General features: G+C 39.9%; 1 protein-coding gene and 1 long non-coding RNA gene across 13 annotated transcripts in view; both read right to left on the bottom strand.

The window, feature by feature from the left end:
- Positions 1 to 15,484, bottom strand: part of MSRA (methionine sulfoxide reductase A) — a 384,184-nt gene that overhangs the window by 320,152 nt on the left and 48,548 nt on the right. For 5 of the 12 annotated variants that reach the window (XM_021072631.1, XM_021072637.1, XM_021072640.1 and 2 more), the window contains one exon: positions 13,946 to 14,007. The exons of the other annotated variants lie outside the window; for them this stretch is intronic. In XM_021072631.1, coding sequence (XP_020928290.1) covers positions 13,946 to 14,007 — 62 coding nt within the window. The remainder of the gene's footprint in view (positions 1 to 13,945; positions 14,008 to 15,484) is intronic. 12 annotated transcript variants of the gene reach the window in all.
- On the bottom strand, positions 755 to 8,049 carry LOC110256635. Its single transcript, XR_002338417.1, has 2 exons — positions 6,329 to 8,049; positions 755 to 5,167 (listed from the first exon to the last, which is right to left on the bottom strand). It is a non-coding gene; the product is annotated as an uncharacterized LOC110256635 (long non-coding RNA).

The raw sequence follows: 15,484 nt of genomic DNA, 5'->3' as shown, positions 1-15,484 counted from the left end.
TGTGACAGCCTAGACTTATAATAGTTGCATGTTATCACACTGTATCAAAATTATGTGTTTACTTATCTGGCCTCTAACTCCCAACAACCTGTAGATGCAGGGACTACAGCTTTGATCTCTGTACACTAGAGCCTAGCACAGTACTCCGTGTACAGTAAGTGCTCAGTAACTGCTTGTCAAATGAATATATTTTTACTCAGTATGTGAAATTAGTGGGGTTCCCCTGTGGCTCAGTGAGAACAAACTCGTCTAGTATCCATAAGGATGCAAGTTCGATCCCTGGCCTCACTTAGTGGGTTAAGGATCTGGTGTTGCCATGAGTGGTGGTGTAGGTTGCAGACATGGCTCAGATCCCACGTTGCTGTGGCTGTGGTGTAGACCGGCAGCTGTAGCTCCAATTCAAACCCTAGCCTGGGAACTTCCATATGCCACAGGTGCAACTCTAAAAAGACCAAAAAAGAGTGAAATTAGTGAACTAATATTTGGTGCATTAATACTATAATCTAACTTAGGTTTGAATGTTATTGGTTGCAAGGATGGTTCTTTCCTTCTTGGATGCACAGCTTTAAGCTATGTGCCATGGCAGCAAAGGGCAAGGCTACCACCTCATCATCACTGAGTCACAGCAGCTCCAGGTAGGAATTGACACCTCCTTGTCACCATGGGTTATAGATTAAAGAAAGGTGCAGGATCTCTGGGAACTATAGCTATTCTGGCCCTACTGTCTCATCACAGCTTCATTTTTTTTTTTAAATCAGTGTCTTCATTGTTATAAAAATTGATAACTTGGTATTTTTGCATGTTTTCTACTTATTAGCTCATTAATTAAAGAGTCATTGAGTTTCAGGTATGTTCTGTTCTAACTGTTATAAATGCTGGGGAAACAGCAGTGACTAAGACAAAGTTCCTGCCTCTCTGGGACGAGTCCAGAATCTTCAAATTCATCATGCAGATCTGTGAGGCCTCCTTAACCATGAAATTGAAGTTCTGTCTACCCAAAAACTGAATAATCAAACACAGCTTCTGGTATTAATCTTCGGGAAAATTCAGTAATGTTTCAGATTACTCCTTCCATCAAATCAAATCTGATTAGTCACTGCACTCATTTCCTAGGACTGTGGTAACAAACTACCATCGTGTGATGGTTTAAACACAGGAATTTATTCTCTCACAGTTCTGGAGAACAGAAACCCAAAATCAAGGTATCAGCAGGGCCATTCTCTCCCTGAAAACTGTAGGAAAGAATCCTTCCTTTGCAGTTTCCTAGTTTCTGGTGGCCTCCAGCAATTCTTGGTGTTCCCCAGTTTACAGCTGCATCACACCAATCTCCACCTTCACGTCTTCGTGACCTTCTCCACTGGCCTCCCTTCAGTGTGTCTCTGCCTGGTCCACCTTCTCTGTGTATCCTCACATAGCCCTCTTTCCTGTGCATCCTGACATGACCTTCTTCCTTGTATCTCTGCTCTCCCTACCATTCCACAAAATCTAACCCCCCACAACTGCCTAAGTCTCCCTTCTAATGTTCTGTGGACACAGGGATCCTCATACATATTTACTCTAGCACTAATTTATTTTGCTATGCTGTGTGAGATGGGGACATTACTTTTTTAATATAGTCACCCCAACACCATTTATAAAATTAACCATCCTTTCACTTCTGATGATACAATGTCATCTTTGTCTTACAATAAATTCCCATGTGAACTTGGCTCTTCTCTTCTTTTCCACCTATCCATTGGCTTTTTCGAATGCTAAGACCACACTGCTCACTAACTTTACAATATGTTTTAGTATCTGGTATATATGTTCTCATCATTTTTGTTCTTTTTTTTCTTCAAATATATTTTTTTCCTCCAAATACATCCCAGGCATTCATATGCATTTATAGTTCCAGTTGAAATTTGTAACTATTTTAGCAAAAAGTGTTCATTGGCAATTTTGCTGGAGTTACATTTCACTTACATGTAATATTTCTGAGATCAATACTGAGCCCTTTGTTAATATAAGGCCTCCTTTACACCCTTTAGTGTAGTGAGGGGTGAAGTTATGGTATCCCTCCCATGGGTCCTGCACATTTCTGTATTTCACTGCATGACCCATCACTTCAATCATCCATTTGTCTTCATTCTCAAACATATAACCTTTTTTTTCACCACTGAGTCTTCTAGAAAAAGCCCAACCATGGGTCAAGCCAAGTGCTCACTTGAAAGGAAATATCACTTCACACCCACTAGGATGGCTATAATAACAGAGACTGACAGTAACAAGTGTTGGCAAAGATGTAGGGAAATTGGAATACTCACATGTTACTGGTGGAAATGCAAAATGGTGCAGTTTATATGGTCCTCAAGAACTTCACAGGTTTCCATATGGCCTAGCAATTCTACTCCTACGTATAGTCCGAAGATAATTGAAAATATATATGTCCATGTAACAGCTTGTCCATGAATCTTTGCAGTAGCACTATTCATAATAGCCAAATAGTAAGAACAAACCAAATGTCCATTAACTGATGAATGGATAAACTGTGGTATATCCATTCAATGGAATGTGATCCAGCCATAAAAAGGAATGATGTACTGATGCATGCTGCAAAGTGGACAAACCTTGAAAACATTATGCTAAGCAAAATACCAGATACCAGATGCCAAGGGCCACTTACTTTATGACTCCATTTAAATGAAAAGTCCATAATAGATATATCCAAAGACATAGGAAGATTAGTATTTCCAAGGCAAGGGGGAGGAGAGAAAGAGAAGTGATGGCTAAAGGGGTACACAGTTTCTTTCTGGGATAATAAAAATGTGACTATGCTAAAAGTCACTGCATTATATACTATAAAGTGGAGACTTTTTTAATATGTGAGTTACATCTCAACAAAAAATAATTTTTAAAAATGTGCATATACATGGGCAGTGAAGCACTTCTGGGGAGAATCACCGAAACGCACAGATTGTTGCCACTATAAATTCATGAGCTTCCACCTTTAACTGAGCACTGCGTTAACTTCCGTGTTTTCCTATAGTCAGTTCTCTCTTCTTAATGGCCTGTGCACTACTTAACTCAAGCCTCCAATCCTTCCACCTCCCATTCGCTCTAAGCAGATAAATCATTACAAAGTAGAAGACTTTCCCACTTCTCTTCACCAAGCCTATACACTTCACTGTCAGCACCAGTTCTCTCTTCCAGCCCTCGCATTACAGGGTACAGCTATTTCTGCTTCTCTTTCAGGCTAATCCCTGTGCTCTGTATCCCAGTACTCCTTCTGCTCTTCAGTATCTTCTCTTCAACCTGTCTCTCAGCACTTAAATCAGTTCAGGTCTATCCCACAAAACACACACCAAAAAAAAACAGTAATGTCATCAAGAAGGAGACACAGGTTGTTCCCGTTGTAGCTCTGTGATGACAAACTCGACTAGTATCCATGGAGGCACGGGTTCGGTCCCTGGCCCCTCAACTCAGTGGTTAAGGATCTGGCATCACCATGAGCTATGGTGTAGGTCACAGACTTGGCTGATCCCACATTGCAGTGGCTGTGGCAAAGGCTGGCAGCTGCAGCTCTGATTAGACCCCTGGTCTGGGAACCTCCATATGCCACACATGCAGCCCTAAAAAAAAGCAAAACAAAAAAGAAGGAGACATGGGTTGTTCCCAACTTCAGTCCCCCTCACAAAAAGACCGACTAGCAACTAACCATAGACAAGACACCATTATGAAACTCTCAGAACCCAGGGATGAGGCTGAAGCACCCTCCTGGACCAAGAAGGACCACATTAGAAGGGCAGGAGGAGCAGTTACACTCGGACCTCATCGCCCCTCCCCCAGGCGGCACAGCACCTCACCCAGAGGGCTCCCTAGGCCTGCAGTTTCTTCAGGGGGATAATGAGAGCCCAAGGTGGACATCCAGCTCCCGCAGCATTGGCAGACACATCTTGGGAGGCCCAATTGGGTCTCATCTTATGGGGGATCATTCAGATAATCTGTAAGGCTCAACAGCTAGAGATCAAATAGAGACAGAGAAGGGGGCGACACCAACAACAACCAGGCTCCCAAGATCACATTCCTGCTCACAGAGGTACCCGCACAGACATCCCAGCCAGTGGCCCTGCCCATCTTCAGGGCTGAGCCAGTGGCCCCATCTGGCTAGGGAGCTTGTTCGCAGCTGTACCTGATTTGGGTCACCAGACAATAAGCAGCACTCAACCTTTACAATTTGCAATGATACATTACACAGACACAGACACATACGTAATGGATATTTGGTCTAACCTCTCACTATATTGAGGACAGAAATCTGGTTATTTTGCTCTCCACTATACCCAGTGTACCCCCAGTGCTGACACATGGTAAATACTCAAAAAATACCTGTTTAAGGAATATTATTTTGAAGTAAACCAAGTGCAGCTGAATCCACATGAGGCAACTATTTGACAGGAGGTAGCTTAGCCTCAGACAGCTTGGAGACTTGACCTATTACTAGAGGTTTGAGAGACCCACATGCTATAGTCACCCAAGTGCAGTAGTTAGGTAGGGACCCAACAGGGACCAAATCATGTCATACATAAGTGGGTGCATACAGAGGGACATCTTTCAAAGATGTGAAAGGCTGCCAAGTGTCGGAATTAGGTTCTGTTCCGTGTGACCCCAAGAGGAAAAAGGAGGACCAGCAAATGGAAGTACAGGAATCAAGATCACCACAGCACAGCCCAACAGAACAACCAAAGAGCGCATGGGCCAGCCAGCCTGGGAGAAAGTGGGATCTGCAGTGTGAAAACCAAGATAGTCCCTTGACACAGATTCCACAAAGGCAGTGGAAGGATCAGAGCAGTGATTTCACTGGATAATATTTCAGTTATCATCCAAACATGAGCGGCCATTAAAAATTTACAGAAAGCAGAGACTCTTCGACTCCACTCATCAGACAATGACATGAGTAAGAAGTGTCAGCTCTCATTCACACTGGCTCTCTTAACTACACTGCTCACCTCACTTCCCACCAGAAGTTAGAATGACTTCTTTGAATCACTTTTGGCTCCAGACACCCCTTGATATGAATCTTGGTGGGCAGTAAAATAGGAGAGAGACCGGAGAGCGAGCCACGCATCTGGATAATGCATATCCTTGAAAAACTCACCCAGCACTAATTAAGAACTGAGTAAAATAAAACCTCACCCCTTTCACCTAATATAAAAGCAGCTCCAAGTCTTTGCCTGGCTGCTGGTGCAGGCAGCCTCCTGCTTCTTAGAGAAGCCTGCTTCTATTAGAATCTGAAGAAAAAATATACTGAAATATGCCAAATCTTGTTTGCTTCAAACCCAGCTTCCAGTGGATATTAGCTACATAATTGTGATGGGGCTAAAGAGAGCAATGAGGGGCAACCAATATGAGCCCCACGGGAGGCAACGTCAGAGCCCTGGGCAGGAGCTCAGTAGAGTCTGTTGAACTCAGGCCAGCTTCACATCTGAGAGCTGGGAACAAACTAAAATCTAGCATCTTGAGAATGAGAGATAATATAACCTGCTAGGGGTGAGTGTGATATAAAGAATGGACCTATGTATATGTTGAAGCCAGAAATTGTGACCGTCAATGGTGAAACCCGGAGCTACATAAGGTCACATTCAGACTGGTTGGGGGCTGCACGCTACACGTGATCACTATCCTGGACAAATCAACTGTCAACAAAATAAGATATCAAATGAACTTCATGAAATCGGTGACATCGACTTCTTATTAAAATTCACTATAATATCCTCTGACCTTTCAGAGACTAACTATTGCCTCAAAAACAGGATGATATATTTTTTAAGTGTATAAGTTCAGACACCAAAAGTACATCATGAGAAAAAAGAAAGCTAAAATGTGCTCCAGACATTAATTTAAATAATGTTAGAATTGAGCACTTGAGAGAAAAGGGTTAAAACTGATTTCTCATCTCATGTCAAATGTGGCCCCTTTGCCAAAGTATTTATTTTAAAGGCAGGCACTATATGCATTTTGTCTCCTGGTCTTAATTTGTGTTTTGCTATGCTCAACAATTTTAATGCCAAGAGGAAGAAACTAAATGGAGAAGGGAATGTACTGGTCTGAACCTGGAGAGTTGATCTAATTGAACTGAAAAAATAAAAACCCTTCTCCATCTGTTCAGTACACCTGCTGATGGAGCGCTAGCACAGGTAGGGAGGAAATCCATTGGAGACCAGTTATAAATAGATTTTTATTTCATCTGCTAAAAGCTTGGCAGCCGAGGTGGGAGGCTGCCTGCACCAGCAGCCAGGCAAAGACTTGGAGCTGCTTTTATATTAGGTGAAAGGGGTGAGGAGACAGAAACCTAAGAAAACAAAGTGAAGTCAATTTCCCAATACCTCGTTTGACAACCAACCAACAGTTGTGAAGTCTGTTTAAAACGTGTCGGGCATTTCTGCTAAGAGCTGGAGATATACAAAGATCAATCTCCCCCCTTCATGGGGACCACACAGAGTCTGACTGGAAAGACATGTTCACTCATCACTTACACAGCAAAGTTTGTGTGTTCCAACTTCCCTTGCAGCACCTATAAAACTGAATCAAGTGTGAGGAGAGGGCTTGTAAGAGGATAATGCCAACTTTACTGCTGTGCCATATCGTTCTGAGGATGAGGTCAACAGAAACCCAAAATGTCCCAAAAGGTCAATCAGAATCAAATGTTTTTGTGGAAAAGAAAAAGCCAGCAGGCATAATCCATGGACTATCAGAAGGGCCAGGAGGGGCAAGAAGTGTCCTCGTCCCTCCTCCCAGGTGGAAGTCAGAGACAGGAACTCCTCCACATGTCCCCTTCAGCCTCTAGGGTGGCACCTCACACCTGGAGGGAGGGCAGCAGGCAGCAGTCAAGTCGAATGAACTGAGAGCAAAGGAGGTGACAAGAACCTTGCTCTTTGAATACAGATGGAATCAACAGATGTCTCAAGACAGGCCTGATGTGATTATTTGGATCAGGCACGCAAGAGCAAAATGCCAAAGATTATGTTCCAAATAGGACCCTGGAGAAGAGGACGGGGCAGGGGAGGAGGAGAACAGGAGTATCTTTATTTCTCTGGGGGAAGAGCAGGCTTAGGGGAAACTTCCACATTAAGGATACTATTAAGAAGATAATGACCTGCTATTCTGTCACCACCAAGGACAACAAGAGAAATGGGATTGAACTGTGGCAAGGGAAAACTGGGTTAAATATGAGGAAGACATTCCTGACAGCAGAGGTTATTAAACACAGAAAAGGGAAACTAGAGGCGAATAGGAAGGCTCTCTGGAGGTCTTTAAAAAAGTAGAATGGCTTGGCAACTATCTGGGGGTAATTTAGGTACAGTTCTGCCCTCTCCTCTGGCCTTTATCAGTGCTCTAATGCATCCCCTGGCCCGGACAAGACACATTCACCATGGTAAACTACCGACACACTCCGTTCAATAATGAGCTCTCCAAAGAAGAATAAGCATTAAGAAAATGGCAAAAGCTCTCTTGGAAGTAAAACTCATTTTTCTTTATTTAAACTGCATGTTGTGTTTTTATGGCTTTCTTTCTTTTTTTTCTTTCCCTAACACTTATATCCAGAAATAGCCAAACAAAGCTCAGCTACACGCATCTGCAATTCCAAAGCATTACAAGGATTTCAGGTGTAAGACTAAGTGTGGAGAAGGTTCTGAATCAGAGACAAGGAAGGATAATGCATCATGCATCTCCATCCTAGGTGCTGATGAGCCTGGGAAACTACTGCCCAGAGATTCTAGGGTCTGCTTCTCAGGAGGCTAAGAAATTAAGTGACCTCTAAGATTCTATAATTCTGGCAGCTGTTTATCTTACGGGTCTATACTCAGTGTCATATTTTGAAAATGCAGAAGTTTGCATTCCAAGAGGTCCATGTTCTTTAAAGTACATGAATATTATTCTCCCTTTATGTGAGGAGGGAAAGAAAGCTTATTTTTATGGCCACACCCATGGCATATGGAAGTCCCCAGGCTAGGGGTTGAATTGGAGCTACAGCTGCTGGCCTACACCACAGCCACAGCAATGTGGGATCCAAGCCATGTCTGCGACCTATACCACAGCTCATGGCAATGCTAGATCCCAGACCCACTGAGCAAGGCCAGGGATCGAACCCACAACTTCATGGATACTAGTCAGATTTGTTTCCACTGCGCCACAATGGGAACTCCCAAAGAAAGTTTTTGGGACCCTCTTCTCCTGTCATAGCCATCATTACACTTGATTGAATCTGCTTCTTTGTGCTCTTTCTTCAGTGCTATACTACAGGCTCCATGAAGGCATAGGGTGTTTATGTTTTATCCATTACCATGTCCTCACTGCTTAGCTATAATAGACACTCATATTAAATGAATGATGAATTGAGTGCTTGAATGAATGAATGAATGAATGGCAGGGATTAACCTAAAACACAGTCCCAAGTGGTGTACGGAATGGTTACTATAATAATAGCAACCTACTCTTCTCCCAGTGACCCCCCATCAAAGAGGGACGATAGAGGGAGAGAGAATTGGATGAAGGCAGTCAAAAGGTACAAACTTTCAGTTATAAGCAGGTACTAGGGGTGTGATGTACAACATGATAAATATAAATAACACTGCCATATGTTTTATATGAAAGTTGTTAAGAGAATAAATCTTAAGAGTTCTTATCACAAGGGGAAAACATTTTTTTCTGTTTCTTTAATGCTGTATCTATATGAGATTGTGGATGTTCACTCAACTTATTGTGAACAAAATTTCATAATGTATGTAAGTCATATTCCCATGCACTTTAAACTTATACAGTGCCGCGTGTCATTTATATCTTAATAAAACTGGAAGGGGAAAAAAAAAAAGGCAAGGCTGCAAAATCCAGGGAGGTTTGCCTTACACGCTGGATCTGCAAGTCCAATCTCCCAGCGTTTAACTTCTACCTAGAAATTTACCCTCAGTTATGACAAACTATCATCGGAAAGGCAGTGGTGCCAGGTGGCCTGAACAGCCAAGTTTCCTCTGGAAGCCTACTTTCACACTCAGATTTTAAAACGGATACATAATATCCAAAGCATTCCATACGAATGGCAAGGAGCAGAAAAAGGAGCCGGCCGGCCAGTGTGCTGCACATCCAACATCCAGCATCCGCCCCCAGTCCTCCCTGTTTCTGTATCTTCTGTGTGTTCTTTTGTTTTGCAAAGTGATTTGGGAGATTAGGTGGGTTTTGTTTAGGCGGGATAGCTGCAGAAAGTTGGTGAATAAGTGCTACTTGATTGCACCACAAAAGATACACAAGGAGTCTCAGCCACAGCTCAGTCCCACTTGCCCCAACAGTTTGAATTTCTCAATTAAGTTATTTTGTTAGCAAGAGGACTGGTTAGGGAAAGGAGAAAGTGCTTATTGCACCGAGATTATTCACTGTATAGAAATCCCTGTAATCAGATCAACAGAACATTCTTTCTAAGCCCCTGAGAGCTCCTCTTTGGTGCTGCTGCTAGTACAACAGGAATGTGCCCATCTTACTGAAGTGCTTAGGAAGCTCTGCAAACAGCAAAATAAAACTTCCCAACAGTCATTTATTCAATAACTGGTGCTCAGGAACTAGCACTCCGTCCAAAGAGTTCCACTAACCAAAAATCTATATAGAAAATAAGAAGCCTTGTTCTCTAATTATTAATTGTTAATTAAGGGGATAAAATTTTGGTACATTCAGAGAAATATTAGTCCCGTTAGCCCTTTCTGCCACGTCCAAAAGCATGGGTTGTAAATATTATCATTTAAGTCATATTTGAAAATGAAAACTGAAAGTACTTTGATTTTTTTGAACACACACCATGGTTTATTTCAAAAGATCACCATAAGGAAAATGAAAAAACAAACCAAAGATTGAGAAGGACTGGTATATATTTTGTTACATAGAACTGGTATACACTAAAGGACTGGTATATATTTTGTTACATAGAATGTACCCCAAAAAGGCATATGAAATATACTACAAATTAATAAAATAACTCTAAAGAAAATTATATAAAGGGTATGAATAAAGAATGTACAGAAAAGGAAATCTAAACTATCGGCATAAAAAGATACTTGATCTTGGTAAATAGTCAGGAACACAAGCAAAAATAACAGCAAAATAATTTCTCGTACATTAGATTGATAACATTTTCAAAGTCTAATACCACCAAGCATTGGTTAAGGTATAGAAGATATAGAGATATGGGAACTTTGGTGCCCTCATGCAGGAATGTTAACTGGTACAAATGCTTTGAAGAATAATTTGGCGATACTGAGTAAAGCTGACATATTTGACAATGAAGCCCCATTTCTAGGTAATTGTCCTAAAAATCATAAATATGAGTAGAAGCCATGCACAAGTTGGTCACTACAGCACAGTCAGCACAAGGCAAAAATTAAATGTCCTTCAACAGAAGAATGGATAAACTAAAATGAAACACTCTGCAGCATCAGACCTACATTAGCAACATGGATAAATCTCAAAAATGCCTAATCTCATTAGCAAGAGAATAACAACAGTATAAAATCATTTATATACACTTTAAGTTATGTAAAATGATGGTTACATTGTTATGGATATATATATATATATATATCAACATATATTTCTTATACATTATTTAGTATGTATGTAATACCACAAAAATGTGCATGGAAATATTCTAAACCAATTTTAGGGATAAGGCTTTAGTTATATCCCTAATGTTTTATTCTCTTTTAAAAACATCTGAAGTAAATAAATATGGCATTTGCTAATTCTGGATAAAGAGTATATGGGTATTCATTCCTTTTACTTAATACTTAACTACTTGTTTGAAAGGTTTTCATAACTAAAACTTTCTAAAGCATTTAAAAAACATACATATAACCCATAGTCTACTGGCATACAGAACTTTTTCAAATCATATAGAATCAGGTATATTATCTTTATCCATCATAGTCAAATGCTTGAAGTAGCCTGACTAGATAATTACCTCTCATATTTGTGTAATATCTATCAGTTAAATTGCTTTCAGGCATACTGCCTCATCTAATACTCTTAACAACATTTTGGTTTAGGTATTGAGACATCCATTTTTCTGAGAGGAAAAGTCAACATTTAGAGTTCTGGAGATTTTCCCCAAATCATCTACTGAATAAGCGATCTATTACTGGGGTTCAGTACGGTCATTACGATGCCTCAGATGACCATTAAGAACCCTGAGAATCTATAATTCTAAAGACATATGCATCATCCTCAAGATCTGTGTTACTGACCTGAAATCACAGGTGTTAGTAAATGAAATGAAACACTTTATCACTGAAATTGTTTAAGCCACCAGTCAGATCCATTTATTCTGACTATTTTTAATATACTGACCTCTTCTAAAAATAACTTAGAAGTCTGATAAAATCTAACATGTCATTAATGGGGAAAATGGAAATCTTGGACAGACAGGCAAGGCTCTTCTTTTATCTTTTTTTTTTTTTTCTAGCCACGCTCACAGCATGTATAAGTTTCTGGGCCAGGAATCCAACCTATGCCACAGCAGTGACCAGAGCCACATTAATAACAATGCCAGATCCTTAACCCACTGTGCTGCCAAAAAAAAAAAAAAAAAAACCCTAAGGCTCTAATTTCAAAAATAAATTTTCAGAGTTAACAAAGTTGACTCTACCTTGCTTCTTCACTCAGAATCTTTTATTCAATGTGCTCATGGTAAACACATACTAATCTTAGGGAAGCTAGTGATTAGAGAAGGATCATTCCCTAATTTGAGAACTTAAATATCATTAAATAAGTTGTCAAACACAAGCAGTGCCAACAATATCAGCTAAATATAAGGAATGCACAGATCATGGACTACTGAGGCTATTTCATCAAATATAAAATTTACAATATAAATAACATATCACCTAGAGGAACCTGAACTTCACACTCACCAGCAGTAACAAAGCACCCCTATCACTCCAGGCCGTAAATAAAGGCCAATGAAGACTACCCACACCTTGTAGTATGAGGGAGTGCCTCCTCTTCCCTGCTGGCAGGGAGTCAGAGGAGTTCTAGTAAAATAGAAGATTTAAATAAGATCCATAGTCTCATAATACCCCAAACATCCAGGATATAATCACAATCCACCCCTCAAACCAAGAACAAGGCAAATCTCAATTCAAACAAGAATAGAATGATCCCAACACCAAGATGACACAGATGCTGGAATTATCTAACAAGGATTTTAAAGCAGTCATCATAAAACTGTTTCAACAAACAATAAACACACATTAAACAAATGAAAAATTTAAAGTCTTGGCAATGAAACAGCAGATAAAATACAAATTAAAACTCAGTAGGTTGGCTCAATAGCAGAATAGAATGACACAGGAAAGAACCAGTGAACCTGAAAATAGGAACAATATAAACTACCCAATAAGAACAATAAAGAAAAAACAGACTTAAAAAAATTATCAGTGTCAAACAGACAAAAAAATTACCAGGACTACAACAACAACAAAAAAATCTATCATTCATATCAACCAAGTCCTGGAAGGAAAGGAGAAAAAAAGGCCTAAAAATGGGCTCAGAGAAATTATGGCTGAAGACCACAAATGTGGCAAAAGACATAAACCTACATATTCAAGAAAATGAGTGAAACTTAGGATAAATCCAATGAAATCCATGCCAAGATACAACATAATCAAACTCTTGGACAACTAAAGACAAAGAGAAAGACTGTGAAAGTAGTGAGAGGGAAACATCTTACCTAGAAGGGAAAACAATTAGAAAGACAGCAGTTTCACATCAGAAACTACAGAGGCTGACGGAAATGGCATAAAATTTTTTTAAATGCTGGGGGAAAGCTATCAGCCAAGAATTCTATATCCAGCAAAAATATCCCTCAGGAAAAAAGGAACATCAAGACATTCTCGGATGAAGGAAGACTAAGAGACTTATCACCAGCAGACCTGCCCTAAACGAATGGCTAAAGGAAGTTCACTAAACAAATGATAAGAATGTGGATTCCCTTGTGGCACAGTGGGTTAAGGATCCAGTGTTGTCAATGAAGCAACTCAGCTTACTGTTGTGGCATGGATTCAATCCCTGGCCAGGAGCTTCCATATGCCACAGGCATAACCAAAAAAAAAAAAAAAAAAAGAATGCAATGACAAGGTCCTACTGTACAGCACAGGGAACTACATTCAATTACCTTGTAATAACCTATGAAACATGAAAATATGAAAAGGAATATATATTTTTTATATATCTGAATTGTTGTATACATGAAATTAATACATTGTAAATCAATCATACTTCAATTTCAAAAAAAAAAGAAATAGTAAGAATGCTAAGAAACCACTTTGTGTTAAAAATGATATATGACAATTATACTCCATTCAAATACTGTTATGTGAGTATTGCCCTGATTAAGACACCTTGAGAAACTCTATACTACAAAATAATTTTACAGAGATGAATGCAGTATTTGGGTTATTTCCACAAAAAGTAGACATCATGAGCTCTTAGTCAAGTCTGCAACCTCCTTCTTTATTATACCATTATCTATGCTGGAAACTCTAATTCAACTTACAGCCTTTCAGTTTACAATAAGCCCTTCAAAAATGGAACCTGCTGTGAGTGCTAATACTGCCTACTGACCCAGAAATTCCACACGGGAATATACTCAAAAGAATTGAAAGCAGAGACTCACACAGGCATTTGTACACCCACTCAAAGCTGCACCCACTCCAAGTAGCACTTCAATAGCCAAAAGATGGAAACAACCCAAATGACCATCAAGAGACAAACAGGCAAATAGAATATGGTATATATACACAGGAATATTATTCAGCCTTAAAAAGGAATCATATTCTGACATGTGCAACAGCATGAATGAATTTTAAGGCCATCACATTAAGTGAAATATCCAGTCACAAAAGTATGAATACAGTATGATAGTACTTACATGCAGTAACTAAAGTAGTCAAATTCATGGAGACAAAAAGTAAAATGGAGGTTTCCAGGGACCTAGGGGGAGGGAGAACAGAATGCTGTTGCTTAATAGGTATAGAATCTCAGAATTTAGTTTTGCAGGATAAGAATATTTCTGTGGATCGATTATAGTGATGACAGCACTACAAACAAATGAATGTACTTAATTGCCACTGAACTGAACACTTAAAGATGGTTAAGGCAGTAAATTTACATCATGTATTTTTACCACAATTTTTAACAATAAAAATATCAAGCATTTACTGAGCACTATGTACCAGAGCTTTGCATGTAGTTCCTTATCTCTCCTCCCAACAATTTTTGAGGAGAGTAGCATGACCCCATCCCATTTCATTCATGAAGAAACTGAGTTCATATAACTTGATCAAAAGAAAAAATGGAATCAAAATTCAACTGAGGCTGGTGAGACTCTGAAGCCCTTTCCCTCTAAGCCACAGAGATAAGGGACTGTTTGTTTCAGAGGCATCAGAATAAAGCACCCCTGAGTCTTTGAGAACAATTTGATCTTCTCATGGAGAAAATCATTTACAGTAGCTAAGGTAGAAAGAGATATAAATGGCATTGATATATGGGATGAAAAGGATGGCATTACTATAGATGGGCTAATTCTTCAAAATCCAAACTATAATACCAAAATATTTTCCATAAAACCTTAAGATCCATACACTAGGAATATTCTGATTATACAGGACCAAGAGATTTTTACTATAAAGCAAAAGAGAACACAGAACACAAACAGGTAAACGTTTTCCCTTTCTACAGTTGCTTTTAGACACAACCAATGACCAAACTCAGTCAAGTCAGCCTGCCTACGCCACTGTACACAATGGTCCTGACTCTCCTGGGCCTTAAACACCCCTAGAGAAAGACCTAGAAAAATGTCATTCAACATGAACTGGCCTCAAAAACCCTTTATAATATCTCACCATACCCTCAAAGCAGGTTGTTTCTGACATTACAATCTAACCCCAAGACCCCACATATACCCTCATGCATCTAGTGAAATTGCCAACAGGACTGAAGCCAGCCCCTGAGCAGTGCCCTCAGCCTTCTTCCCACACTCATAAGAGAGACCTAAGCTTATTAAACAACCATTGGTCTGCCCTATGCTTGTGCCGAACCACCAAGGCCTAAGGTACAGTTCTGGGATTCTCGGGAGAAACTAAGAGTGAGAGAATGAGAGACAATAGAGGGCTGATTGGAGGGAATGGATGGTTGGGGCCATTGTGACCAGTCAAGTCTTTGTTTTGTACTGTCTCCAATGGCAAGTTCTAACTTGGTCACAAAGAATGTGGACCTACACTTCACCCCCTCTAAACCCATAACTAGCATCACAAACTCAAGATAAAGCAACCATGAGGGGGGAAAAAATCTTTCAATCAAATAAAACTCAAGAAGATAATAAACTGGTTCACAACTTGGTTTATGCCTTCGATGAATCTTTGTTGAGCTGCCATTACGTACTGACTCCTGTGTTAGGCGTTTTTGCCAG

Source organism: Sus scrofa, chromosome 14, assembly GCF_000003025.6.
Source record: "Sus scrofa isolate TJ Tabasco breed Duroc chromosome 14, Sscrofa11.1, whole genome shotgun sequence".
Classification (NCBI taxonomy): Eukaryota; Metazoa; Chordata; class Mammalia; order Artiodactyla; family Suidae; genus Sus; species Sus scrofa.
The sequence above is the reverse complement of the archived record's forward strand: the minus strand, read 5'-3'. Positions and strand labels throughout refer to the sequence as shown.